The 27252-nt window shown below is 57.3% G+C and overlaps 4 protein-coding genes across 9 annotated transcripts in view; 2 read left to right on the top strand and 2 right to left on the bottom strand.

Moving 5' to 3' along the window:
* Positions 1–7022, top strand: part of Tjp3 (tight junction protein 3) — a 28421-nt gene extending 21399 nt beyond the window's left edge. For 5 of the 6 annotated variants that reach the window (XM_023716868.1, XM_023716864.1, XM_023716867.1 and 2 more), the window contains exons 15-21: positions 1823–1918; positions 3372–3442; positions 3721–3931; positions 4006–4106; positions 4276–4569; positions 6368–6414; positions 6781–7021. In XM_023716868.1, coding sequence (XP_023572636.1) covers positions 1823–1918; positions 3372–3442; positions 3721–3931; positions 4006–4106; positions 4276–4569; positions 6368–6414; positions 6781–6883 — 923 coding nt within the window. In that variant the 3' untranslated portion in view covers positions 6884–7021. Of the gene's footprint in view, positions 1–1822; positions 1919–3371; positions 3443–3720; positions 3932–4005; positions 4107–4275; positions 4570–6367; positions 6415–6780 lie in introns of all 6 variants that reach the window. The other variant, XM_004632708.2, reaches the window with a different exon arrangement.
* A 29-nt stretch (positions 7023–7051) lies between these two features.
* Apba3 (amyloid beta precursor protein binding family A member 3) lies at positions 7052–14101 on the bottom strand. The gene is made up of 10 exons (XM_004632707.2): positions 13533–14101; positions 11871–12453; positions 11746–11785; positions 9090–9235; positions 8927–9013; positions 8695–8856; positions 7959–8138; positions 7672–7884; positions 7446–7565; positions 7052–7353 (listed from the first exon to the last, which is right to left on the bottom strand). The coding sequence occupies exons 2-10, from the start codon at positions 12417–12419 to the stop codon at positions 7141–7143; spliced, it is 1710 nt and encodes a 569-aa protein (XP_004632764.1). The 5' UTR covers positions 12420–12453; positions 13533–14101; the 3' UTR covers positions 7052–7140.
* A 338-nt stretch (positions 14102–14439) lies between these two features.
* Positions 14440–16617, top strand: Mrpl54 (mitochondrial ribosomal protein L54). Its single transcript, XM_023717032.1, has 3 exons — positions 14440–14606; positions 15538–15706; positions 16224–16617. Exons 1-3 carry the CDS (start codon positions 14489–14491, stop codon positions 16354–16356), a joined length of 420 nt encoding a protein of 139 aa, XP_023572800.1. The 5' UTR covers positions 14440–14488; the 3' UTR covers positions 16357–16617.
* A 3382-nt stretch (positions 16618–19999) lies between these two features.
* On the bottom strand, positions 20000–27031 carry Matk (megakaryocyte-associated tyrosine kinase). The gene is made up of 13 exons (XM_023716974.1): positions 26936–27031; positions 25915–25973; positions 25598–25711; positions 25395–25510; positions 25079–25298; positions 24659–24752; positions 23820–23885; positions 22578–22677; positions 22413–22497; positions 22228–22301; positions 21932–22127; positions 21228–21314; positions 20000–21151 (listed from the first exon to the last, which is right to left on the bottom strand). Exons 2-13 carry the CDS (start codon positions 25921–25923, stop codon positions 20912–20914), a joined length of 1401 nt encoding a protein of 466 aa, XP_023572742.1. The 5' UTR covers positions 25924–25973; positions 26936–27031; the 3' UTR covers positions 20000–20911.
* Between the last annotated feature and the right edge of the window lie 221 nt (positions 27032–27252).

The following is a 27252-nucleotide window of genomic DNA, read 5'->3' as shown; positions in this document are numbered from 1 at the left end:
GCTGGCCTTGGGCTCACTTTGTAGCCCAGGCTGGTCTCAAATTCATAACAATCCTCCTGCCTCAGCCTCCTGAGTGCTGGGATTACAGGCATGCGCCACCATGCCTGGCTGTGATTTTTTTTTTCTTTCAGTTTTTTATAGTAAATCTTTGAGAAATAGACGGCAAACATATTTTCCCACACTGTGGGCTGTCTCTTCACTCTGTTGGCGATTTCTGTTGTTGCTGTGCAAAAGTTTTTTAATAAGATGAGATCCCCGGGGCTGGGGAGATGGCTCAGCAGAATAAGCGCTTATCTGGCAAGTGCAAGGGCCTGAGGTTAATCCCTGGTTCCACCAAAAAAACAAAAAAAACATGAGATCCCAGTTGTTGATTGTTTTTGATGGTTCCTGAGTTTTATTCATAAAGTCTTTGCCTACACCCCTGTCTTCAATTGTTTTATCTTTCAGTAGATTCATTTGTTTTTAATTATTTTAGAACGGGGTCTCACTACAGAGATTGGACTTGTAATGATCCTTTCTGTTTTTTAGCCTCCCAAGAGCTGGGATTACAGGCACGAGATTGGACTTGTAATGATCCTTTCTGTTTTTTAGCCTCCCAAGAGCTGGTATTACAGGCACGCACCGCCATGTCCAGTCCAATTCGCCCTCTCAGTGTGCTGGGGGCGGGCTCAGCAGGGCAGGCCCAGGGATCAAACCCCCGCCCCTGCATCTGCTTGCAGGTGCTTTAATCTGCTGAACTATCTGTCTGGCCCTTCCAGCACCGTTTATTTCTTCCCGTGAACATGTCTGGCACCTTTGTCAAAGATAAGGTGGCTGAGTGTGTCTGCAGTTGTTTCTGCATCTTCTAATCTGTTCCACTGATCGTTGGGTATGGTCTTTTTGTTTTTTGTTTTTTCCAGTACCATGCTGTTTTTATATGGTAGCTTTCTGATATCATTTGAAGTTGGGGATTGTGACACCCCCTGCCTTGCCTTTGCTGCCCAGAACTACCTGTCTCTTCTGGTTCAAAACGAATTTTAGGGTTGTTTTCTCTAATTCTGTGAGATATGCTGTTGGAATTTTTGATCAGAATTGCATGAAATCTGTGTAACAGTTTTTTTTTTTTTTTTTTTTTTTTTTTTTTTTGATGGAACCCCCAACTCAGGCCCTGCGCTTGCCAGGGAAGCGCTTATTCCACTGAGCCATCTCCCCAGCCCCCTGCGTAAACAGTTTTGAAAGTAGGGTCATTTTTACTATATTGGTTCTTCCTACCCAAGAGCAAGGGGTGTCTTTCCATTTTCTGATATCCTCTTCAATCTCTTTTTTCAGAGTACTGTAGTTTCAATATAGAGGTCTTATACTTCCTTCATTAGATTGATTCCTAGGTTTTGTTTTTGTCTTGTTGGATGTTATTGTGAAAGGTGTTTCCCTAATTTTCTCTCTCTGTGAGTTTGCTTTTCATGTATAGGAAGGCTTTGATTTTTGTTTCTATTTTGGTGGAACCAGGGATTGAACTCAGGCCCTTGTGCTTGCCAGGCAAGCACTTATTCTACTGAGCCATCTCTCCGACCCCAGGCTTTGATTTTTGAGTGTTGGTCAGCTAGTTTCTCTTGAATGACAAAGCCCAGCTCTACACACACCAGCTCTACCTATAGCCCATTGGTCAGAGCAGGGTCACACAGTCAGCCCTAGCTGCAAGGGAGCCTGGGAAATGTAGTCTCGCTGGCAGCCATCGATCTGGCTATACATGTTACATACCAGAAGTCCACAGGCAGCCATGCAAAACCCTAGCCTTCTTTGCCACAAATTGGATCCTGATTCTTGTTGTTGTGCTGCCCCTCAGCCAGCTTTAAGCGCCCGGTGGTGATCCTGGGGCCCGTGGCAGACATCGCCATGCAGAAGTTGACAGGAGAGATGCCTGAGAAGTTTGAGATTGCAGGTAAATCAAGTTGGAGCAAATGGACTACGTGTGCAGCATGAACCGGGGCAGGCAAGATCCCCGGGGGCGCTGAAGGATCGATGGCTATGGAAACAGCAATGCCAGTGCAGGGCTCCAAATCCACAGGTCTCAAGCCAGACAGGTCCACTTTCTGCATTCACAGTGCTAGGGATGACCCAGAGCTTGGCATGTGCTAGGCAAGCACTCTCCTCAGAGCTGCACCCCCAGTCTGTTGTATTTACTTTTTAAAATTTGAGACAGGATCTTGCTAAGGTGCCCAAGCTGGCCTCAAACTTGCAATCAGCCTGCCTACTTCAGTCTCTGGGGTGCTGGGCCCTAAGTAAGATTGTTATCCTTTGGAAGGCCGGCTCTCTGGGGAGGCAGAAGGCCCTCTCTTCTTGCATTCTTCTGGCCCCTGTGGACTCAGCAACATCTAGGGAGCTTTTCCAAAAGCCAAACTTGTTTCCAGGAAAGGGAACAGAGCAGGAGGCACCTCCTGGAAGGAGACTAGAAGTGGCCCAGGGAGCAGCATCAGGTGCCACGTCCTTAGTCATTAGGGAAGTCCAAGTCTGTGCCACCTGAGATGCTACCCCCCCACCCTGTGACTGGAGTAAAACAAAAGATCAGAAGATAGTGGCAGGGCTGGGCGTGGTGGTGCATACCTGTAACCCTAGCACGCAGGAGGCTGAGGCAGGAAGAGCGTTGTGAGGTCGAGACCAGCCTGGGCTACAAAGTGAGCTCAAGGCCAGCCTGAGCTGCATAGCGAGACCCTGTCTCAAAAAGACAAAAAATAAAAGAAAGATTGTGACAGCTGGAACCTGTGCCTGGCTAGTGGGAAACACCGTACTGCTTTCTTCAGCAACAGATCAGTCCCTCTCCAGGAACCAAACTTTGAGGCTAAGGCAGGAAGATTGTGAGTTCAAGCCTAACCTGGGCAACTTAGTGATATCCTGTCCTTAAAAGTGGGGGGAGGGGGCGGCTGGGAGTGTAGCTCAGTGGTAGAGCACATGCCTAGACACTGGTGGGGGGTGCTAGGTCTATTCCTGGTACCCATGGTTGGGGAGAGGGAAGAAATCAAACATCACATGGGTGAGGTGACACTAATCCTAGCACTCCGGATGCTGAGGCAGGAGGATCGCCACAAGTTCAAGGCCAGCCTGGGCTACAAAGTGAAACCCTGTCTCAAAAAAAAAAAAAAAAAAAGATCGAATATTGAATTATCATATGCTCCAGCAATTCCACTTCTGGGTGTCTCTGCACAAAATAATTGAAGGCAGGGACTCAAGTAGATGCACGCACACCCATGGTCTGCAGCAGCACAACTTACAACCGCCAGAAGTGGGAAAAGTCCACACGCTCTCTCATAGAAGAACGGGTCACATAGTAGGATTCCTCTGCATGCTGGGTATTACTCAGGGCACCATGAAGCGACTGTTACTTTCCCCTTCCACAGAAAGTGTGTCTCGGGCTGACAGCCCCTCCAAGATCGTCAAACTAGACACTGTGCGGGTGATCGCAGAGAAGGTGAGTATGTCCCCGCTGGAGTCCTGTGTCAGGAAGGCAAACTGGGTCCAGGGCCTTCAGCCACGGGGCCCGGCCTGCTCCCATGCCCCACCAGTGAGCTCTCCCACGGAGCCCCCGACAGAGGTGTCATGGTGTAGTCTGAGCGGTGGCGATGCTGACCCATGGCATGAGCGTCGGGTCTATCCTGACCCCACACCCTCTGTCTTTCTGTTCTTGTCCTGTCTGCTGCACGTTGTCTCTTCGGTGTGTCTTCTCTTGATCCTCACCCCGGGGGACAGGACAAACATGCGCTCCTGGACGTGACCCCGTCGGCCATTGAGCGCCTCAACTATGTGCAGTATTACCCGATTGTGGTCTTCTGCGCCCCTGAGAGCCGGCCGGCACTCAAGGCCCTGCGCGAGTGGCTGGCGCCCGCCTCCCGCCGCAGCTCCCGCCGGCTCTACACACAGGCCCAGAAACTGCAGAAGCACAGCAGCCACCTCTTCACAGGTGGGGGTCACCAGGGCCCCAGGGTGGCTCCTGGCTAGGTCCCCTTGCCAGGCTGATGCCCCCCCCTCCTCCAGCCACCATCCCCCTGCTCGGGACCAGTGAATCCTGGTACCAGGAACTCAAGGCTGTGATCCAGGAGCAGCAGACGCGGCCCATCTGGACTGCCGAGGACCAGGTATGTGGCTGGGCTCTGTGGCTGTCTGGGGTCTCCCTGAGGGTTGGGGCACAACTGATTCAGGACTTGGCTTGTAGCTGGGTGAGATGAAGCTGGAGGCCTCTGGTTGGGAATAGGGTGTGGGTCTTGGCTTAGCCAGGGTGTCCACAGCAGTGTCTGCCCACCGCAGCTGGACAGCCCCTCTGAGGACAACCTGGACCTTCCTGGCCGTGGTCTGGCTGATAGCTCTGCGGACCTCAGCTGTGACAGCCGGGCCAACAGCGACTATGAGGAGACAGACGGCGAAGGTGGTGTTTACACAGATGGCGAGGGCTACACGGATGGCGAGGGGGGACTCCACACAGATGTGGATGAGGAGCCCCCAGCGCCAGCCCTGGCCCGGTCCTCAGAGCCGGTGCAGATGGAAGAAGAGCCCCCGAGCCTGAGGGATCATGGGAGAATCGCGGCTCACCATGCTGTCCAGGTGAGTAGGACCTGGGGTGGTCCCAGCAAGGGTGTCAGGATGGGATTTCACACAGGGTAGGGACACATGATGGCAGACCTCAGTTTATGGGCTTCAGACCCGAAGTGTGCCCAAGTGAAGCCAGTGATCAGATTAAAGCTAGAAGACCTCCCCTTGGTAACCAGATGTGGTGGCACACACCTGCAGTCCCAGGACTGGGAGGCTGAGGTAGGAGGATCGCTGAGAGTTCGATGCTAGGTTGGGCTACAAAGTGAGCTCGAGGCTAGCCTGAGCTACATAGCAAGTCCCTGTCACAACAACAACAACAAAAGCTTAGTAACCATTGGATGGCATCCATATTGTGGGTACCACAAGTGCTTGTGACCCTTATTGGCAACAGAACCTGCCCACGTTCCCCACAGACTTTATCCATTTAAGGAGCCGGGGTCTCTAAGCTGCCCAGGCTGAGCCTGAACTTGCAGTCCTTATGCCTCGGCCTCCCAGAACGCTGGGATGACAGGTGTGTACCTAGCTTTTTTGTAGACTGCAAGGCATCTGTGAGGGACAAGTAACACCTGATACACCTGATACCACGTACACACAGCATGGACAGTTGGTGCACTGTGTTATTTAGAAGGGTAAGATAGGAGTCTGGGGCTGGTGAGATGGCTCAGTGGTCTAAAGCACCTACTTAAAACAAGCTTAGCAAAAAAGCACAGGGACTGCGGTTCAATCCCCCAGCACCACATGCCAGCTAGCCCCGCCCCCAGGTGGGCTGAGCTGACCACACACACACAAATAAATAAAATTAAAAAAAAAAAAAAAAACAAAGATAGGAGTCTGCACATGTTCAGCAGATTTTCTGCTTAATATTTTGCATCCACGGTTGGTGGAGTCCATGCACATGGAAGCTCAGGACACAAGGGCAGAGCACCGTGACCTCTGTGTCACTTTCCTCATCTGGCACACGTGACAAAGACCCTAACATCACAGGGTTGTGAAAATCCAAGTCCTCAGCCCAAGTCTCGGTTTACTGTAGTCAGATGTTTAAATGCTTACTCAAATGTCCGTTCCTCTAAATGGGGCTGCCACTGGGAACTCAGCTGCCCCTCCCCGGACCTCCCCTCAGGAAATACTTGGCTCTCTGGGACGCTGAGACAGGAGGATCACAAATCTGATCCCAACCTGGGCAACTTCACAAGACCCTATCACAAGACAAAAAATAAAAAGGGTCTGGGGTTGTAGTTCAGGGCAAGGGCCTTGGGTTCCATCCCCAGTATTGGGGAAGAACACTGATGTCTTTGATTAAAATGCGCTCCCTGGGGCTGGTGAGATGGCTCAGTGGTCTAAAGCACCTACTTAGAACAAGCTTAGCAAAGCACAGGGACCACGGTTCAATCCCCCAGCACCACATGCCAGCCAGCGCCGCCCCCTGGTGGGCTGAGCTGGCCACACACACACACACACACACACACACACACACACACAAATAAATAAATTTTAAAAAAAATTATAAAAAAAAAAAAAATGCACTCCCTGGAGCTTGGCAGTGCCCAGCCTGCTCCACTGTGTATGGCGGGCTTGGTCAGGAGATGGTCGTGTTCTCAGCACTTTGCCCATGTGAACCCACTCACCAACTGGCACCGCAGCAGCCCCTGGGGAGGCCGGGTGTCTTGCTAGCAGGCTGGGCGAGCTCATCGAAGGTCCCAGCCTCAGTTTCACACTTAAAGTTCCGAACAACTTAGAAAGGTGGGAGGCACCGTGGGTCCAGACGTACTGTGCCCTGGGGGTTGACACGAACCTTTCTCTATCCCTCCAGGTGGACAGGTGGCACCCCAAGGGCCAGCCACGCCAGGACAGCATGCGGTAAGGGCCTCTGTGCTTGAGTGGGGCCTCAGCCCTTCCCGTGGGTTCAGACAATGGGCTTGAAAAAGCTGTCTAGGACTGACCTGTGGCTTCTTGATGCCTATAACCTAGTGGCCATGACAGAGTGACAGAGCCACTCCAGCCCACTAAATTCGGGGCCAAAGGAATTAGGATCCTCTTAAAGGATTAAAAGGCTTCTTAGAGGGGACTCTGGAGCTGGGGGCTTTGTAGGCTATGTAGGAGTTTGCTCCCAAGGCCCTATCTGTGCCTGGCTAATCTTCCTCTTCTAGCAGTCAGCCCCAGTTCATGGCTGCTGAGTCTTGTCTTCCCCACCTCAGGTCTCTGCTCTTACTTCCCAACCCCCAGGACTTATGAACGGGAAGCCCTGAGAAGAAAGTTTACCAGAGCCCGAGACGCGGACTCCTCAGATGAAGAAGGCTACGACTGGGGTCCGGCCACTGACCTGTGACCCCACCTGGGTTGCCAGCCTGCAGGCCCTTCCTTTGCCTCTCTGGGCTCAAGATTCTGTCTCCCACGCAGAGCCTAGAGCCCTCCTGCCGCGCTCTTGGCCTTTAATAAATACTATTTTCACAGCACTGGTTTCCAGGAAGGGCCGGGGCAGAGCCAAGCGGGGGTTACTGAATAAGCCTTTTAATATCTTACATTAGAAAGCAGGAGGGGCGGAGTCCCAGGGCTAAGGCGTGGCGCAGGGGCGGGCGGGCAGCCTCACAGGTACACGGGCTGCTCCTGGCCTGTGAGCAGGCGGTACGTGGCGGCTGGCATAGTCTTGATGTGTACCTCGTCGTGGGCCTCCGTGAGCAGCTCGATGATGCGGTTGTGCGGCATGGCCACCACGCTCTGCCCGTTGATCTCGATGATGCGGTGGCCCACGCGGATGCCCCCGCGTTCAGCGATGCCACCGCGGAGAAGATTGCAGATCTAGGGGGAGGGGGCATTCTCAGGAGACTCGGTGGGCAGGCTCAGGCGCCCCGCCCACCACGTGGCCCCGCCCATGCAGCCCCGCCCCTCACAATGCCATCTTCCACGCAAAATCCCAGCTGCTCCCGCGAGTGCAGTCGGCGGATGATGGCCGTGGTGACCGGCGGGCAGTGCACAATGCTGAGCGTCACCGACGTCTGTGGCTTCATCTCCTGCGGGATGGGAGGCAGTGACCTCACTTGGCAGCTTTGGCAAGCTGCGGCCTCCCGGGGCCTCAGTTTCCCCACCCATCAGAGGAGCCCTGGAACCCCAACTCACACGCACGGCAGCCTGGCACGCGGCGAGCGGCAGCCCCACCAGGCTGGCCCCGTTCACGGCCATGACGCGGTCCCCGATGCTGAGCGCGCCCGAGCGCTCGGCCGGGCCTCCGTGCAGCAGGTTGGCGATGACGGCCGTGGGCAGCAGCGAGCCCCAGCCCGACTCCACCAGCGCCACGCCCAGGGCCTCTCCGCGCCGCTTCTCAATGCGCACCTGGGACAGAGAGGGGGCTGCTGGGCCACTGGGGGTGCGGGCTGCGCGGGTGGGCAGGCGGGGCTGCACCTCACCTCCCTGCAATTCTCCTGGTTGGAGAAGTGAGCCAGGTCGCCGTTGTGCAGGTGGCCGGGCCTGGCACCCCCCTGGCCAGGCCGCGTGCCCACCTGGCTCGGGTCGATGCCGCTGTCGCACAGGAACTGGCTGTAGGCCACCGCGAAGGCCTGGCCAATGGCCTGGGCAATGAGCTGGGCCTAGGGGGAATCAACGTGTCCAAGAGCTTCCCATGCCCTCCTGTAGCTCCCGTCCCCAGAGCTGCACCCTCCTGGGACATGATCCTCAGGGCACAGCCTCCTGCCCCCGGGGCTTGCAGGGAGGACTGCCACCCTGAGAAGTATCTGGGGAGAACAGAGAGGAGGTATCACCCCTCAGCAAAGGCTGTGGGAGGGCTCTCAGGACAACGGGCATGAACGTATGTCCCATGAGCTAGGCGCAGATCAGCAAGACTGGGCATTCACACGTAGGGCCTTGTCTATGAACTGCTACCCATCCAATAAAGCCCAAGCCCCAGTATCCCTCCACCCAGGAGCCTCCTCAGGTTTGCCAGGAAGAGGATTCCTTTCTCTTGGCCCTGACTGCAGAGACTTGGAGTGTCTGTATCTTAACCATGAGGCTTAAGATCACCAAAAGCCATAGCCTGGTCTTAGGTGACTTCCTCAGCCCAGTCTGTGCCCAAGAGGAAGAAAGGCTGGGGAGGCAGGGAGACAGCAGGGGTGACTATCACAGCCTGGTTGGGACCTGGCCGCTCACATCCTCTGAGTGGAAGACATGGCACAACATCTTGTACAGGCAGCGGTCACGGTCCTGAGTTCCGGGCTTCCGGGCTAGCCGCCGCCGGGCCATGAGCACCAGCACAGGGCCGATGTCGGCGATGTAGGAGATGGTCTGCAGGGCGTGGTCCATCATGGCCTCCTGGAGAGAGGGCAGTGAGTGGGGCCTTACCTGGCCAAGCCCCTGCAGCCTGAGCCCAGCCCAGTCCTACCTGGGAGTCGGCCATGAGCACCTTGATCCTCTTGGTGGACACGAAGAGGTCCACTTCCGTCATGGGCTGTGTCTCCCCGTCAGGGGCCTGGGGACAGGAGGGAGAGGTGGAGCCCCGAGTCCACCGCCTGAGGCCCTGGGCCCCGCCCTCAGCAGCCTCATACCTTGACGCGGTCCATGGCCTCCTGGGCCTGGGCCATCCGCACACTGGGGGGTGGGTTCCGCTCGGACAGCAGCTGTGTGGAGCCCAAGTACTTGGCCCCAAATAGGATGCCGTCCAGGAGGTCCTCGTGGTCACAAGGCCCAGGGACTGAGGGTGACAGGGCAAGCTCAGCCCTGGGGTGCCCCTAGGCCTGCCCGATTCCATCCTGTAGCCCTGCCACCCGGTTCCCAGAAGCCTGGAGCCCTTGGTCAGCCTGCCTCGGGCAGTGTAACCTGGGCTGGGACCCTATGAGGTCTAGAACTCTGCGACCCGGCTGGAATGAGATGACCCTGCCCCAGAGCCTAAAGCCAGCGATGTTCTACAACTGGAGTCAGCTCACAGCTCTAAAATCCCCCAACTTCCCCACTCCAGGCATCCAGTCCCTGATTATGGAAGGCTTCAAGGGCAACAACTCCCAGATGGCTCCAGTCCTGGATGTTGGAACTTGCCGACAGGTCTCAGGGCACAGTCTGGGCAGGCCACCCAGACACCTGCAGTGCCTCAGAAACACCTGTCCTCTGTACCCCTGAGGTTTCTGCTGCCTGCTTGCTTCCTTCCTTTCTTTTTTATCTTTTTTGAGACAAGGCCTCGCTATGCAGCTCAGGCTGGTCTTGAGCTCGCTTTGCAGCTCAAGATAGTCTCGCATTTACAATAATCCTCCTGCCTCAGCCTCCAGAGTGCCATCACACCCAGCTGCCACTTTCTTTTTCTTTTTTCTTTTTTTTTTTCAATTTTAGGAGAGGGTCTACAGGGTCTACAGCTTCTTGCTACATAGCTCGGACTCATAGTGATCCTCCTGTTTTCAGCCTCCCAAGTGCTGGGATTATAGGCGCACGCCACCACGCCCAGTCTCAAAGGCCATCTCAGCATGCAGACCGGGCAGCACGCCACCCTGGGAATCAAACCCCAGCTGTACGAGCTGCCTAAGTGGGGGCTTTAGTTTGCTAAGCTATCTGGCTGGCCCTCTTTTTTTTGTTTTTTGAGACAGGGTCTTGCCATGTAGCCCAGGCTGGCCTTGAACTCACAGCAATCTTTCTGCCTCAGCCTCCCGATTGCTGGGATTACAGGTGTGTGCCACCATGCCTAGTTTTTCTTTTTGTGCCAGAAATCAAACTGAGGACCTTGTGCTTGCAGGTAGGTGCCACGCCATTGAGCTATACCCCCAGCTCAGTGCCCATTCTTTACAGTGGTGCTGTTGTTTTTCTTTTTAATATATCTAAGAAATTCAATGACACATATGGCTTGCATTTTATTTCTACTAGTTCTGCTGTAGAACTTCCTGATTACACCAGAACTGGATACCTCTGTTCAGGGTTCTGGTGTTCTAGAACAGGAGATAAACTCTGCTTGCTCCATGTTCTAGAATTCTCCAATCTGAGTAGAACCAGGTTAGGTGTGTTCATTGCCCTAATCTGCTCAAGTCCCTTTAATCTAGGACCATAAGTAGCTAGGTGTGGTGGTATACACTTGTAATCCTGGCACTTGGAGACTGAGACAGGAAGTGCAAGAGTTCAAGGACAGCCTGAACTACATAGTGAGACCTTGTCTCAAAATACCAAAACCACTGGGCATGGTGACACATGGGCTCCAGGCTGCCTCTTTCAAGTGTTCTCTGCAGCCTGGAGCCCAGCATGGGGACAGCCCAGACCCTCTTCTGTCTTCTAAGAGTCCTGACACCAGACACAAAATTCTTCTAGAGTCCTGATTCCCGGCAAAAAAAGAAAAACTAGGCATGGTGGCCTATGCCTACAAACCCAGCACTCGGGAGGCTGAGGCAGGAGGATCACTGCCAGTTTGAAGCGAGCCTGGGCTACAAAGTGAGCTGAAGGCCAGCTTGCACTACATAGCAAGACCCTGTCTCAAAAAAGACAACCCCAACCCCCCAAAAAAATCTAGAACCAGAAGCAAAACACCAAACTCTGGAGTTCCCTAGGAGAATCACAGCGCCACCCATAGTTCTAGAACCTTCTCAGTGCCATAGGACCCAAAAGCCCCCTCATCACCACCTCAGAACTTGTTACTGATTTAATTCAAATTAGTGTGAACAGAACATTCCAGATGCATAAAGCCTCCAATCACAGCAATCCTCCTGCCTCAGCCTCCCAAGTTGTGGGATTGGGGCTGAGGATTTAGCTCAGTGGTGAAGCACTTGCCTGGTAAGTACTAGGTTCCAAGTTCAATTCCTGATGCCCCCCAACCCCCTGCAAAAAAAAGGTGGAGCATGAGGCAGCCCAGAGAATTTACAGGCCCATGAACTTGCCAAGTGCTGGGATTACGGGTGTGGGTCACCATGACTTTTTGAACTATGCAAAACTACAAAAGCCCCTCTCAGCTCCCAAGGCCTGCTAGCACCAGGAGGGGCTGAACCTGACCTACAGACCATATTCTGTCGATTGATATTCTAGAGCCAAACGCCGTCAAGGGCCACATCTGACTTCTGTCTCACCCCAGAATATTCTCTGGAGTGTCTTCCCCTTGTAAGCCACCTGGAATGGGACCGAAACCGCCTTAAGCCTCGCTAGAACTTCGCCCTTGTTGGCACACAGGGCGTGGGCCTTGGGCGCCCTCTTCAGCTATCTGGACCGGGAGTCCCAGGCCCAGGTGGGAGGAACACTTACCTTCCTGGAGGGCGGGGCATGAAGCCAGGGTCTCAGGACTCTAGAAGAAGACAGAAGAGGGGCTGGGCTGAGTCGCCGTGCTGGGCTCCAGGCTGCAGAGAACACTTGGAGGAGGCAGGCGCTACCTGGGCACCAGCCGGTGGTGGCTTTTCAGGTGTCACCAGAGGAGCCATCTCTGGCCACGGCTCAGGGGAGCTGCCCAAGCTCCTGCTGTCATCCTGCTCTGCCCAGTCAGAGGATGCAGGCTCCACACTGGGGTCCTCAGGGGGCTGCAGGAGACGAGGCGCTGGCTCCGGGGGCCGGTGGGGGCAGGGCTCGGGAGGGGGGCATTCCTCACACCGAAGCAGGCTCAGCAGGTCATCCCGGCCGGCCTCGGTAGACAGTAGCCCGGGGGCAGCGGCCACTTCCTGGGGCGCCAGGCCATGGCCTGTAGCTATATGTAGTGGGCAGGGGCTGCTATCTGAAGACAGGCCCAAGTCGCCAGGCAGAGCCTCGAATTGTCGCACCAAATCCTGGAGGCTTGATCCCTCGAGTTCCATCTCAGTCAGGCTGCCGGGGCCTGCAGGCAGCACGTCCCACGGGCTCTCAGGGGCGGCTTCCTCTGCGGGCTCCAGAGCCTCCAAGTCTGTGGCTGGAGGCTCTGAGGGGGGCTGGGAGGCTGTCAGGAACTCCATGGCTGGAATACAGGCTCAGGCTGTCATCTTAAGGCTGAAAGACATAGTATTAGGCTATTAGACACTTATTGTTTATTTATTTTGGTCAGCTCAGCCCACCCTGAGGGCGGGGCTGGCACAGCATGTGGTGCCTGGGATCTTCGGTCCCCTGCACCTGCCTAAGCTTGCCTAAGGCTGAAAGATGGAGAATAGAACCGGAGGCTTCTGGCTGCTGCTGTCCCCATAGGCCACATTTAATTCCCAGTGTGCCCTGCAGGGCTGCTAGGTCCCCCCTCCCATCCTTTTTGTGTAGGTCTGGGATGGAACCCAGGGCCTTCATAATAAGCTCCATTTCTAGCCCTGTGTGTGTGTGTGTTTGTTGTTGGTCTGTCCATCCTTCCTTCCTTCCCGCAAACTCCCTGCATTCCTCCTGCCTCAGCCTCCTGAGCGCTGGGACCACAGGCGCGCACAGCTATGCTTGGTTGAGGTCTCTATTTTACAGAGAAGCGCACTGAGGCACACGTGGGAACAGCAGCGAGGTGGCAGGCTGCAAACTCTCGGGTGTTCCTTGCACCTGTCACTCTCAACTCTTCCCCGTGGGTGAACTTTGTTCATACCAGCCTTGACTCCTCCGAGCCCTCTTGCCCCGAAACGTGGAACCCGGCCTGGGCACAGTTCTTATAAACCCAGATGCAGGTCCCAGGACCCCAGACTAAAGATTCCCTAGTCTTGTAACCCCAAGCCTACCACCCAAGACACCAAATCAAGAGTTCAGATCCAGAACTCAGAATTACCACCAAAGCCTAAGACACCACAAACCGGACCCCAGTTGAGCGCAGCGCCTCATACTTGTCATCCCAGCACTCTGGGAGGCTGAGGCAGGAGGATCTAAAGTTCAAGCCCAGCCTGGGCAACTTAAAAGACTTAGTGAGATCCTGTCTGAAAATAAAAAATAAAAAGTGCTGTGGATGGAGCTCAGGGTAAAGCCCCTGGGTTTACTCCCCAGTATCGGAAAATAAAATTAAAAAAAAAAAAAAGGCGGACCGGTCTCCAAACTTTCCATAGCACCGACCGCAGACAGACTCGGACCACAGATTACAGCGCCAGCCCTACTTCACCCTCTTCCACACTCACTTTCTAAATCGAGGTCACCTCCAACTCGCGGGGTCCCAAGCACCATTAATCCCTGGCTCAGTCCTGGCATTTCCCGGACAGTGCTGTCAGCAGCTGCAGGTCGCCTACTCCCCGCTTTGGCTTAGCAGTTCGTGCGGCGCCCTGATTCTGGGCATGCGCAGGATCGCGGGGTCTACTGGGAGATGTAGTCCTCAAAGCTAATCCTGCCACAAGAGGGCGCTAGGGCAGCGGCGAATACCGGAGCCTCGTGTTCGAGTTTTAAACCTTCATTCCCGGAAGAGCGCCCAGCTTGTCTCACTACTGCAGAATGGGGCCAATAATCACTGCTTGTTTCTTTTGGCTATGATGGCATATGGGAAGAAATGGAGCTAGTACATAGTAGAGAGAAAAGTAGTTTCTTTGGAACTTTGGGATACTCGGCTGAAGTGTGATAGTTTAAGCAAATTAGTAAGTAAAAGAGGGCAAGAAGCTAATGAAATATCCTTTGAATATCATACAGGAGATAGTGTACAGGAACTGAGCATATATTTAGAAGTTTAATGAAGCCAGATATGATGGCATATACCTGTAATCCCAGCACTCGGGAAGCAGAGGCAGGAGGATCGCTGCGAGTTCGAGACCAGCCTGGGCTATAAAGTGAGCTTACAGCCAGCCTGAACTGCATAGCGAGACCCTGTCTCATAAAAACAAAACAAAACAAAAAGAAACACCACAAACGTTTAATGAGGGCTGGGGATATAGTTCAGCGGCACAGTGCCTGCCTGGCAAACATGAGGTCCTGAGTTCAATGCCCCGTACCAAATTTTAACAAGTCAAAGTTAACGCCTAAGGCTGGGAAAGACTACACTTCCCAGAAGTCCTCGGGAACCTACAACTCCCAAAGCACCCCACCTGACTCCGGCCTGCTGACGTCTCTCCCGGAAACGTGCGCGTGAAAGACGTGGTCGGGATACGTCATGGCGGCCAGACGCCTTTTCATGGCTACCCGTACGTGGGCTGCCTGGGAACCCCGGGAGCTCCCAGACTTCGCTACTCCTGTTAGACTCTTGGTTCGAGATTATGCCAAGAAGCCAGGTGAACTGCGTTAAGAGGGAAGACGACTGGGGAAGGTCGACACACATGAGATTGGTAGTGCGCAGGCGCTGGGTTGCGGGGGCGGGGTTTAGGATTACCGCGCAGGCGCCGGTGTCGGAGCCGCCCTGCGGAGCGCCAAAGCGCCAGCGCCAGGTTGAACCCGCGTGCTTGCGTTTACGTTTACGTGGAGTTAAATGCGTCCCACTGCGCAGGCGTGAGCTGCTAGCGCTCTTAAGGGTGAGGAAAGTGGAATTTAGGTTTCAGTATTGTTTCTATCTCCAGATCGCTGTATGACCCAGGAATTGGAAAAAGACAGGGAGCTTTTTAAAGTTTCATTTTTTTTTTGTTTGTTTGTTTGTTTTTGTTTTTTGACAGAGTCTCACTCTGAGCTTGGTCTTGAATTGACCGTGCAGCCCAGACTGGCTTCCAACTCGAGGCGATCCACCTTCCTCAGCCTACCCTTGCTGGGATACAGGTGTGCGCCACCATGCCCAATCAAAATATTAAACTTCAGTTACTAAGTTTTTATCTGGATACAGCCTTGTCAGATCCCCTCTAATAGAAGGAGAAAATAGGCAAACTTAAAAACCCCTGAAACCGATGGAGGCTTTCTCCATAAGATCAAGCAGAATAGAACTGAAAGCTGGGCATGGTGGTGAATGGCTGTAATCCCAGCCCAGCACTTTGAGAGGCTGAGGCAGGAAGAGCGATACAATTTCGAGGGTAGCCTGAAATATACAGTGAGACTGTCCCAAAACAAAATTTTTAAAAATAGAATTTTAAAGGGAATTCGATGCTGGTTGCTGGTTCTTTTTTCACAGTTACTTTGTAGAGGACAATCAGGTGGAGGTCCAAGGGCATGGGGGGGACAGGAAGGGAGGGTAGGCTTCCCAGGTTGAGCCAGGCTGAAAGGCCCCTGCTCCCCTCGCAGCAGTCATGAAGGGATCCAAAGGCGCCAAAGGCGGGGTGGTCAGCGAGGCCCTGAAGGACCCAGACGTGTGCACAGACCCTGTCCGGCTCACCACGCACGCCATGGGTGTCAACATCTATAAGGAGGGCCAGGACGTGGTCCTCAAGGCGGATGCCGAGTACCCAGAGTGGTGAGTGCCCATAGTCCCCTCCCTGTCCAGTGAGGAAGTGACGCCTGGCCATTGTGGCTGCCCATGGGGTGCCGGGACACAGAGAAGCCCATGAAATGAGGCTTTTTTTTTTTTTTTGCGGAACTGGGATTGAACTCAGGCCCTTGTGCTTGCCAGGGAAGCGTTTATTCTACTGAGCCATCTCCCCTGCCCAGAGGCTTTTTTTCTCCTACATCCGGACCCCTGGCTGTGTCAGGTCCTCTTCTAGGCAGCTGCTGTTAGAGGGGCTCAACACGGGGAAAAACCCCCCAGAGGAAGATGTAACCATGCTTCTTGGAAGGGCAGCGGGAAGGTGCTGGGTGCAGCTGATGGGTCGGGGGTTTCCGGGGCTTCCCCAGGAGCTAGGACCTGAGTGGGCTCTGATGCGCCAAGCCCCGGGGCAGCACGGAACCTGGCGCATTAGCGGAGCCGTGGGGAAGCCGCGCCACCACCCCTGCCCAGCGGCCGCACAGCCCTGACCCTTCCCTCCTCCTACCAGGTTGTTCCACATGAACGTGGGCCCCCCCAAGAAGCTGGAGGAGCTGGACCCCGAAACTCGAGAGTACTGGCGACTGCTTCGGAAACAGAACATCTGGCGGGAAAACCGGCTAAACAAGAACAGGAAGTTCTAATGGGCCAGGAGGGCATGGTGTGCCCTTGTCCTCCAAAGACTGTTTTCTTGGAGAAAACGGACTTGCCAGGATCAAAGGAGGCCCCAGCCTGGTGGGCGGTCCGCAGTGAGGCTGGACCAGGCCTGGGCCCTTAAGAGCTCTAGGCTGGCGCAGTGGTGCACCCCTGAGCCTGAGGCAGGAGGTGCATGAGTTCGAGACCAGCCTGGGCAACTTAGAAGCAAGAGCCTGTCTCAGTGCCACAATAAAAAGACGACCTCTCTCGGCAGCCCTGGAGGCGTCTGCTGTTGAGGCGGCAGTGGGGAGCCGTGCCCCACCGGCCTGTGGGCCCTGGCCTCCACCCGAGTCCGGGCTGCCTCTTGAGCACAGGTAGCCCAAGGCAAGCTGGTGCCCAGGCAGGGCTGGCCGCAGGCATGGCAAGATGCTTCAGGGGTCAGATCTATGGCTGTCAAGCCCAGGGCCTTTTGTCCCTGTGTGTGGCACTCATGGGCAGGAGTGGCCTTGACGTCTGCCAGCACCCTCAGCCTGCTCAGCAAGCAAAGCCTGTGGAGGAACTGCCCCTTCCTGCCAGGGCTGTGGGGGCCTCATGCGTCCAGGGACCTGGCCCTGACCCCCAGCTCTGTGTGATCCTGGCATCTTGTTCTGTGGTCCAAGCCCACAGGTTCAAGGGGCCCAGTTAGATACAGGGCCTCGGGAGGATGCTGTGCTGCAGTCTCTGATGGCCGGGACCCTCCCCCGGGTCCTTCCCACCTGCCGGCAGGTCAGGCCAGCCATCCCTCCCAGGGAAGCGGCAGGGCCCTCCTAGGGAGCGGAGCGCCAGCCTAAGCCCGTGGCCCAGCAGTGCTTCCACCTGTAGGCAGCCTCCCTGTCCGAGCTCTGCCCTGCCTTGAGCAGGTGGCTGTCCCCAAGCCTTGGGGATGCATGGCTGATGGGACAGGTGCGGCCTGGGCTGGGGGCTACCACACAGGGCATCTTAGCCATAGCCAGCACTAACGTGGCCCCAGGAAACTCCCTCCTGTCCCTGGGTCTCAGTTTCCCTGTGTGCCATGGGGCTGACAGCAGTGCTGAGAGCTGGGCTTGGGCATCACTACACTGGCGTTTGTTATTCCTGGGGAGGGGCAGGAAGCCCCCGGAGCCGAGTGAGGTGCTTTGCCCCCACCACAGGGCAGGGCCCATCCTGCGCCTGCCCTTGCTCTTCCACCGAGCTGCAGCAGCGCCTTCCATTTCAAAGCTGTCCACAGGCCCATGTGAAAATGTGGCACGCCTGCGAAGCCCACAGCCCAGACACGGGCCCCAGCCAGGGCTCCGGGGGCAGCTGCATGGCCAGAGGGCAGAAGAACAGCCATGCTGAGGCCTCAGTGACCCAGGGGGCAGCCGCTGCCTCACAGCTGGACTCGATGCTCATAGAGGCCGACTTGGCCAGGTTCTGGAACCACACCGAGGGGCAGGGAGAGGGCTCCACAAGCTCAGCTCCCGCGCCCCAGGGCCCCGGTCTCTGCCTCAGCCTCCACTGGCTCATGAGGCTCCCAGCAACTCCAGCTTACGTTCTCCACACCTTGGCACAAGGTGAGTGTCCTTCATGGCTAGGAAAGCATCTTTCCAGCCAGCAAACTCCTACTCAAACGTTAAGGCCTCAGCTCCTTTACCCCTTTTTCTGGGAAGCTTTTCTTTTCTCTTCTGGCCCTGCCTCCCACTCTGAAGGGCAAAGGAGGTGGTCGCCTCGGCTGCTGGTGCCTTGCAGCTGTCTGCTGATGTGCACTCCAGCCGGTGCAGCCAGGATGTGGTGAAGATCCTGTGGTTGTGCTGGGCCGCCGCTTGGGGCCACCTCACACAGGGCCATCACTGCCTCCCCAGAACACGTCCCCTTCTGACAGGGCAGTGGGGCTGTGAGCGCGGGAGGGACTGCGGGCGGCGACTTCCGGCCTCCAGGTCTCACGCTGTGCATTGTGCCTCTGCTCCCCTCAGCCCAGTGTCAGTGTCTGTCTCTGCCTCAGGTGCTGTTCCCGGTCTCCTCTTTTCCCCTCTTTCTTGAGACAGAATCTGTGCAGTGCAGGCTGGCCTTGAACCTGCAGCAATCCTCCTGCCTCAGCCTCCCCAGTGCTGGGCTGGCGCCCTCTTCTGGCTGCCAGTGGTACATTGAGGGCTGCTTCCCTGGCTCTCAACTGGCACTAGGCCTCCCCCACCAGAATCTTAGAATTTCTCCTTGAGGACAGCAGGTGGTGGCTCACCCATTTCATCCCAGAGCGTGGGAGGCTGAGGCGGGAGGATCACTAGGTGTCCAAGGCCAGCCTGCGCTCCATCGTGAGATCCCATCTCAAAAAATTTTTTTCCTAGTGAGGTGAAGAAGAGCACTGGCGGTGATTGGCACGCATGTGGGCCTGGTGGTCATTGGTATTGTGCCAGCCAGGGTCACACACAGACTGTTCTTAGACTCAGGGATGTCCAAGGACTTTGGGGAAATGGAGTCCTTTAAGGCGAAGAGATTCCTGTTGGCTCCTCAGGACACTGGCCAGGGCACAGGGCGGGCAGGAAGGGGCACTTCTTGAGGATCTTGAGGTACACATAGAGGTGCACTGTTCACTCACTCAGTAAATGTTTATTGAGCACTGCTATTCCAGGTACAGCTCACAGCAGCGAGCAAAACAGACGCCACAGGGCGAGGCCACGTGGGGCAGTGGAAACGAGAGGAAGGTGCAGAGCACGGGGGTGCAAAGGCATAAGCTCCGGAGGGCAGGGCTGTACAGTCGCTTTTCTCTTTCTCCTTTTTTTTTCTTCCCTCCTTTTTTACTTTCTTGTAGTGCTAGGGATTGAACTGAGGGGCTTCACACCGAGCTCTGCCCTGCCTGACTCCCTCTCCCCTTTTGAGATAGGGTCTAAGTCACCAAGTTGCCCAGGCTGGGCCTGCCTCAGCCTCCCAGCATGCTGTGCCATCATGCCTGGCTTGGGTTGCTGTTCTAAGACAGGAGAGGTGGTCAGGATGGGAGGTGGAGCACAAAGCTGAAGGCTGTGTCAATCAGATGCGAAGGAGGGTACTAGGGAGCCCAGAGGGCTACAGTGCAGGAGGCGCCCGCTGCCAGTGGCATTGGGACCATGTCCGCTGTGGTGGGCTGCGGGCCAGGAGGAGGCAGGGCCTCCACAGCACCCTGAGATTGAAGCATTCTCCAGGGAGGAGCTGGAGGCCGCAGGAGTAGGTGCCTCCTCCTTCCTCGGCTGCCTTGTCCTGTAAGGGCTTCCCCTGGCTCTGTGGCACATGGCAGGAAGCTGGGTGAGACCAGTGGCCCCAACAGCCTCAGACACCAGCAGCCTTCTGGCTCCGGCCCCAGGGACTGCTCTGCCTGGTGGCTTCAGAGGTTCAAAGACAGCAGGGCTGAGCAGGCGCTGTCAGCTGAGAGGGGCTGGGGGGGCGTGGGACCCCTGCAGGCAGGTAGATCCTTCTGGGGGGCTGTGGGAAACAGGCCAGAGGACAGGCTTCCAGAGGACACATGGGAGGTTGGTGTGACTTTAGCAAATCTTTTTTTGGTTTTTTGAGATGGCCTTGCTGTGAATTTCAGGCTGTCCTCAAACACCTGGCGTTCTTCCCGCCTCGGCCTCCCAGCAGCTGGGATCACAGCTGTGTGCCCCCACACCTGGCCATCTGTGGCCCCCCACCTGTGCTTCTGCTCTCTGCCATGCAGCTGCTGGTGTCTGCTCTTGATTTGGGCCTCTAGATCCCGGACCCACAAGGGCCAAGCTCTTTCTTGTCTATCTCATGTGCCTTGGTGCTGTATTATAGCAAGAGACAGACTGAGTCAGGACGTCCTGGCCCGGCCCTGTTCCCTCTCTGGGTCTTCAGGCCACCTGGGTGGGGCTGAGAGCCACAGGCCAATGATGCCTAGATGCCCATCTGCCAGGGGCCCACTTATGTCCCTGGACACTTGGCCTTGTCCAAGAAGTGTCACCTGTGAGCTGTACCACTGGGGTGCCTAGCGTCCAGGAGGGCTGGGCACATGGCACATGCTCAGTAGGGGCCAGCTGAGCAAGGGGAGGGTGGGCAGAGGGGTGGAAGGATGGACAGGTGGTTAGATGGCCGAGTTCGGTGTACTCAGCACCTCCACTGAACACCCTGTCCTGTGGGGTCCCCATGGCCAACCCAAGTGGCTCCCACCCCAAACGTTCCCCAGAGAACAGTGTCCCCACAGTAGCAGGCGAAGGGCAAGTTCTGGTTCACAGGCAGTGCTGGGGGGTCTGGCATGGGCCACATAGGTGCAGGACGGGACCTGGGACCCGCAGTACCTATTACCCAATTGCCATTTGGTGGAGACTTGCCTGGAGAGGACCCAGGACACTCCCTTGGTGCACCAGACAGCGGCCACCAACGCTTGAGGAACGTTGTCCCCAGGTGGAGGCGCAAGGGTCACAGAGAGGCAGACAGGCTGCTCCTTGGAATCAGCCTTTACCACGGCGACCGCCCTCCACCCGGGCCTGCACCGTCCACGGGCTGCCCTGAGCCCCCGCAGGCCGGCCCTGCACCCGCTGTCTCGGTCCTCAAAGCCCTGGTCCCACAGGGGCCGGGCGGGACTCAGGGCTCCTGGCTTCGGGGCGAGGAGGAGCCGTCGGCATCCTGTCCCCCGCAGGGGGCCGAAGCGCCTGCACTGCGCAGCTCCCTCGCCAGCTTCTCCGCCACCTTGCGGAAGGGCGGCCGGCGCGCGGGCTCCGCCTCCCAGCAGCTGCCCATGAGCGCATGCACCGGGCCTGGGCAGCCCTCGGGGGGCTCCATGCGGTATCCCTTCTCCACCGCCTCCGACACCTCCTTCAGCGACTGTAGACACAGGGCGAGGGTGTGGGCTGGGGTTCAAGCCCAGAGACTCCCGTTTCCCTGGGGCAACCCCACTCACCATCTTGGGATACGGGGCCCTTCCATATGAGAAGACTTCCCACAACAGCACCCCAAAACTCCAGACGTCTGACTTGCTGGAGAACTTCTGTAGGGTTGGAGAGCCACTTGAGGTGGATCATCCAGAAGTCACCCGTTCTTATCTGTCTGTCTGTCTCTCTCTCTCTCTGTTCTCTCTCTCTCTCTCTCTCTCTCTCTCTCTCTCTCTCTCTCTCTCTCTCTCTCGGAAATATTGAACTCAGGTCCTACACACTGAGCTACACCACCAGAGAGTCTCCATAAGTCATCCAGGCTGGGCTCCAACTGGAGATCCTCCTGCCTCAGCCTCAGAGTGCCGAGAGTTCAGGTGTGGGTACCCCAAGGCGATCCCTACAGGTTTTGGACCCAGCCCTGCTTCCTCCCTAGAACCCTTCTGGGTCCATCCTCCCCCCTTCCTGGTCTCCCAATAGACTCAGCTCCCCAGGCCCTCCACTGTTGGGCTGAGCTAGAGGCCCTGGCCACTTCAGGGATGGGGAAACTGAGGCCAAGAGAGGAGCTAAAAAGAACAACTGTGGGCTCTTGCTTGATAGGCACAAGGCCATTGCCCTTGGAGGTTCAAAAAGGCCCGAGGCTTTATCCAGGGTCACACAACAGAGTTGAGGCCCCAAGGCAGCTCTGAGGATCCCAGTATCTTGCGAGTGGGTGGAGGGTCACAGGGAGGCTCACCCCGTGCTTGAGTGCCTCGGGTGCCGTCCACTTGACTGGCAGCCGGCTCGCGTCCAACCCCTTGCGCTCAGCCTTGGCCAGACCGAAGTCGCTGACCTTGGCCACCAGGTCCTCTGACACCAGGATGTTGCGCGCAGCAAGGTCCCGGTGTACCAGCTTCTTGCTTTCCAGGTACTCCATCCCCTCGGCCACGTGCCTGGGGACAGGTCTCGGGAAGCTCCGGGCTCCTCCCTGCCCTGTGCCTCAGTTTCCCCCAAGCTTGGCACCCATTTCCCCAGAGGGAGCCCCCGACTCACAGCGCAAACTGCAGGAGCTGAGCGGCATTGACGAGGGCGCGGCCTCGCGTGCGCAGGAAGTTCACCAGGTTGCCCTATGGGTGGGTGCATGCCATGGATCCCGCCCCGCTCCCGCCCCCTTCCTCTCCTCCCTCCTCCCTTACACCCCAGACCCCCTTCCCCACCACCACCGGTCAGAGCCGCACCTTGCTCACGTACTCCATGACAATGTACAGGCCCTGGTGTAGGATCACGCCCAGGAGCCGCACCAGGTTCCGGTGCTGCAGCTTCCTGGGGGAGATGCACAGGGGGTGGGGTGAGGTCCCACCGGGATCCCAGCGGCGCCTGGGCCCCACAGCACCTGCACTCACGTCATCACCGCTGTTTCATCTAGGAAGGCTTGGGCTGTCACATCGCACTTGATATTCTTCACCGCCACCTTCTGTCCCAGATACTCGCCCTGCAGGACAGCTGGGGTGCAGGAGACAAGAGGTCAGGACCAGGACACACAGGACATGTGGGCACAGCTGCCCTTCACCCCCCCCCCCCCCGCGACAGAGGATACCATCCAGAAACAAGCCCCAGGGCCCTCCAGGCACCTGGCCCTGAGAGAAGCAGGAGGACGGGGGTCTGCAGGCACTAGGGCCAATCTAGGCCCTAGCTGCTGTCCTCAAAGCCCTGGCTCTCGGAGTGGTTCAATTTTTTTTTTTTTTTTAACGTTTTCTCTTGAACCCAGAGCCTTTTCACTGAGCTACATCTCAAGCCCTTTTTTTTCTTTTTTCTTTCTTCTTTTTTTTTAAATCTTTTCTTGGGGCCAGGGAGATGGCTCAGTGGAATAAGAGCTTCCCTGGCAAGCACAAGGACCTGAGTTCAATCCTTGGTTCCGCAATAAATAAATAAATAATTAAATAAAATTTAAAAAATAAAATAAAATCTTTTCTTTTGAGGCAGGTTCTCACTAAGGCCCTAAATCGCTCAGGCTGGTCTCTAACTTGGACTCCTCCTGCCTCAGCCTCCCAGAGTGCTGTATGTTTTAAAATCATTCAGATCCAGTCATGGTGGTGAACTCTGAAAAGCTGAGGCGGGAGGGTCACAGGTATGAGACCTGCCTGGGCCACTTAGCAACTTAGGGAGATCTGTTCCAAAATAAAAAGGGCCAGGGATGTATTGTAGTTTTTGTAAGGGCCCTGGATTCTATCCTGAGGACTGAAAGAAATGGCCGGGAAGATGGCTCAGTAGGATAAGCACTTCCCTGGCAAGCACAAGGGTCTGAGTTCAATCCCCGGTTCCATTAAAAAAAAAAAAAAAAAAAAAAAGAGAGAGAGAGAGAGAGAGAGAGAGAGAGAGAGAGAGAGAGAGAAAGAAAAGAAATTATCTCAGGCAAGGAGAGACCAAGAAGGGGGACAGGCTGGCAACTGCGGTGTCACCTGGGGCCCAACCCGTGAACTCACTCCCCAGCGCTCCTGCCCTCCTGCCTCCCATGACAACACTGGGAAACTGAGTCTCTGAGATGCCAGCTCAGCCTCCCCCACGCCCCCACAGCACGCAGCCATGCAGGTGAGTCTGAATTCAGCCCGGGTCCCCCACAGCCCGCCTCCGGTCTGCGCCCTCACCTCCAAACTCCCCTTCTCCGATGGGCCCACCCAGGGTCAGGTGCTGCAGGTCCAGCAGCCAGCCAGCTGCAAGCAGAGAGCTGGTCAGGGGAGCACCCGTCCGCCCCCTGCCCCTCTCTCAGGCCCTCTTCCCTGCAGTGGCCTCCGCAGGCTCCTCTTTCCCCTCTAACACTCAGGATCTGCAGCTCGTCAGGCAGGATACACAGTGGTCTCCTGTCCCCAGTCCCCAGACCTTCCTGGGAAAGATGTGGTTCTCAGCGACACCACTATCAGCCTGGAAAGGCTGTGGGGATGGCCAGGGAGTCAAAGGCAAGCACTTGGTTTTGGCCTTGAATAGTGAGCACTGCACACTTCAGGGCTGGAAAAGTATTTGAGGGGAAGGGAACAGAACACACGATGGCCCAGAGGCATTTGGGAAACGGAGTTGCCATGATTTGCCCAGGGATGGGGCATGGAGCAGGCTCTGCAGAGAAAAGCCTGGAAATGTAGAGGCCACAGAATTCTGAGCATGGACATCACAAGGATGGATTTTCATATTAGAAAAATGTCTTGGGGTCCTGGCACAAGGGGCCAGGCTAGAAGGGGACTTATTCAGGAAAAGGGGTGATCATAGGGGGTCTGGCTGGTGTGAATGTCCCTGGAGTGAGGAACCTGGCCTTGGAGGGCATGGGAGGGTAGGCTGAGGTGCCAGGCCATGGTTCATGGTGATGGGGCTGTAGGAGGGGCTGACACAGGGATCTGTTCTGCACCGAGCTTATGGAAACCTGCCAGTGACCCTCTACCACACAGGGCCCCAAACTGGCTCAGGTGCAACAGAGAGTTCCAGGTCCTGCTGTTACCCTTGGCCAGCTCCTCCTCTGCAGACTTGGTCCCCTGCTTCCTCTTGGGCTTCACAAGCTTGGTACAGATGGGTCCTTTGTCCTTGCTGTAATGCTAGGGGAGAGTGGGGTGGCCATAAGCCTGATGAGGAGCAGGGCCACCGCACCCGTCCCTTCCTGGGGGGTCTCTGGGCAGGAGTAGGAGAGCAACAGAGGGGTTCAGATCCCTGCTGATCTGGGCCTGTTTCCATGGGAACAGGAAGAGATGCAGGATGGCTTCTAGGGGATGGACTGGTATCAACTAGAAGTTTGTGAGGGAGCCCGCAAAGGTACCCCAGCCCTAGAGGTGGTATCGGGAAAGCCCGGTGGGGGCCCACAGGGACTCGCCCTCCACCTGGGAAGAAGTAACTCTGGGGTAGGGGTCCCGGCCACCCCAGCCACCTCCACCATGTCCATGAGGTTGCAGAAGCACACGGCCTCGTCGATGGTGAGGTGCCCGTCCCGGTGCAGCACGCGGTAGTGGATGACGTCGCGTCCGAAGCTGACGCACAGCACGTAATCACCCGGGTGTCGCGCGGACTCGCGCACCAGGAACAGTCCGTCCTCGGGCGGTTGCAGCTGCTGCACGGCCTCCTGACCCGAAATCTTCCCATGGAACCACCTGCCGCACGGAGAGGACGCGTGGTCCGGGCTGGGGACAAGTCCATCCGACGCCCCTTGTAGACCACCCTGGGCCTGCCGGACCCGGCTCACTCACGGCATGAGGCTGAGCTTGGGGTCCGCAGAGAGGGCTTCCCGCTCCCGTAGCGCACCCGCCGCCAGCAACCCCTCCTGTCCGCTCGCGTGGTGCTTGGCGCGGTACCAGCTCTTGTTCTGCGGGGGACCCGGGGACAGGGCTGCGGTCGCTAGGGTCCTGGCGCAGCCCTCCAACCCAGCCCCGGCACACTGGCACGTCCTCACCTCGCAGGCCTCCAGGATGGTGACCACGTCGCCCTTGCGGAAGGCCAGCTCCCCCGGCTTGGGGCGCGAATGCTCGCACTTGGTGATGCACTGGGTGCCGGGGGCCCAGCGCCTCTGGGGTGCAGGGGCATCCAGGAGAGGCAGGCAAGGCGGGGGCACAGCAGAGGCAGCAGAGAGATTAGGGCGAGAGCGCGCAGGCCCAGGAACAAGACTGGGAATGGTCGGTGCGCCCAGCCCTCCCCGGGGTGCCGCCGAGGTCTGTAGGTCCCACCGCCTGCAGGGGTGGGGACATGGGAACCCACGCTGGGTTTACTCACCGTTGGCATCCTCGCTGCGATGGGCAGAGGTGCCAGGCGCGGGGGAAGCAGGAGTTCACCTGGGGAAGGGACAGAGTCGAGCGTGGGATGGGGGCGTAGGTGGGAGGCTCCCTCCACCCAGCGCAGCGAGGTGCAGATGACAGCCCGGAGAAAAAGTCCCCCTTGGAGGAAGTGACCTTACCCGGGGAAGCCCCTTAGGCAGTCACAGACATAAAATGCCAACCAGGAAACCACGGAGCTCACCCTGTCTTTGCCCCTAAGGGAAACTGAGGCACAAGACAGGCAAGAGGCAGTGGTCCCAGGCTGGGATGGGGTTGGGGTAATGGCTGGCCCTGGGCCCACCCGCCACTAGCGGTGTAGGGAGCTGGGTGCCACCTGACTGAGCCTGACTCTTCCTCTTTCCTGGTCAGTGACCGGGCTCGGTGGGGACAGAGATGAGTCAAGGTCACTCCCAAGAACCTCTGACCGACCCCAGGGTAGGGCGGGGACAGGAGGCAGCCACTGAGGCAGCGACCCAGTCTTACTGGCCCCTCCATCCCCAGAGGAGCCTCTGCGACTCCCCCTCCCCTGCCTAGTACGGAGGGGCACCCAAGTCCTCTGGGTGGGGCTGAGGGCCCCTGGCTGCCTGTCCAGGTTCCCGGGGCAGTGACGAGGTGTGGGTGGGGGGCAGTGAGTTCCCATTCCCGTCCTGACAAGCAGCCCAGCCCGCGCGTCCTCACGCATACCGATGAGCGTACACACGCGCGCACCCGCAGAGCACACCCGGCTCCCCCCTGCGCGCGCCCGCGAAAGCCACCTGGAGACAGGTGCGCGCGCTCGGTGCCGACACCAGGGACGCGCGCACCTGGCCCGCGCTCCCACACCTGACGTGGAGCCCCTCCCGGCCGGTCTCGCACAGCCCACGTGCACGCGCAGGGAATCGGGGCCGCGCACCCACCCGGGTGGGGTCCCCCACCCGCATCCCGAGCCCTTGGGGTCCCCACCTCCACGGGCGTCTCTTCCCATCCAAGCGCGCGCTCACCTGCTTAGGGGGCGCCTCCGGGCCGAGCCCCGCGACCGCCCCCAAAAGGGGACCCCGCAAGCCGGCTGCGCACCCCGAGGCGGCCCAGGCTGCACAACTTGGATCAAGTTGCCGCTGCGTTTCCTCATTTTGGGGTGGGGGGTAGGGGGGTGGGCAGCCGGAGGCGCCGCGGCCTGGGAGCCCTCGCGGGTCCTAGCGCCGGCCGCACTGCGGTCCGCTCCGCGCGCCGCCGCCGCTGTCGCCAGCCCCTCCCCGCCCCACCCCCACGGCCCCTGGCCCTCCTGCGCGGGCCAGGCCGGGTCCCTGGGAATACTTGG

Source organism: Octodon degus, unplaced genomic scaffold (assembly GCF_000260255.1).
Source record: "Octodon degus isolate 3935 unplaced genomic scaffold, OctDeg1.0 scaffold00050, whole genome shotgun sequence".
NCBI lineage: Eukaryota > Metazoa > Chordata > Mammalia > Rodentia > Octodontidae > Octodon > Octodon degus.
The sequence above is the reverse complement of the archived record's forward strand: the minus strand, read 5'-3'. Positions and strand labels throughout refer to the sequence as shown.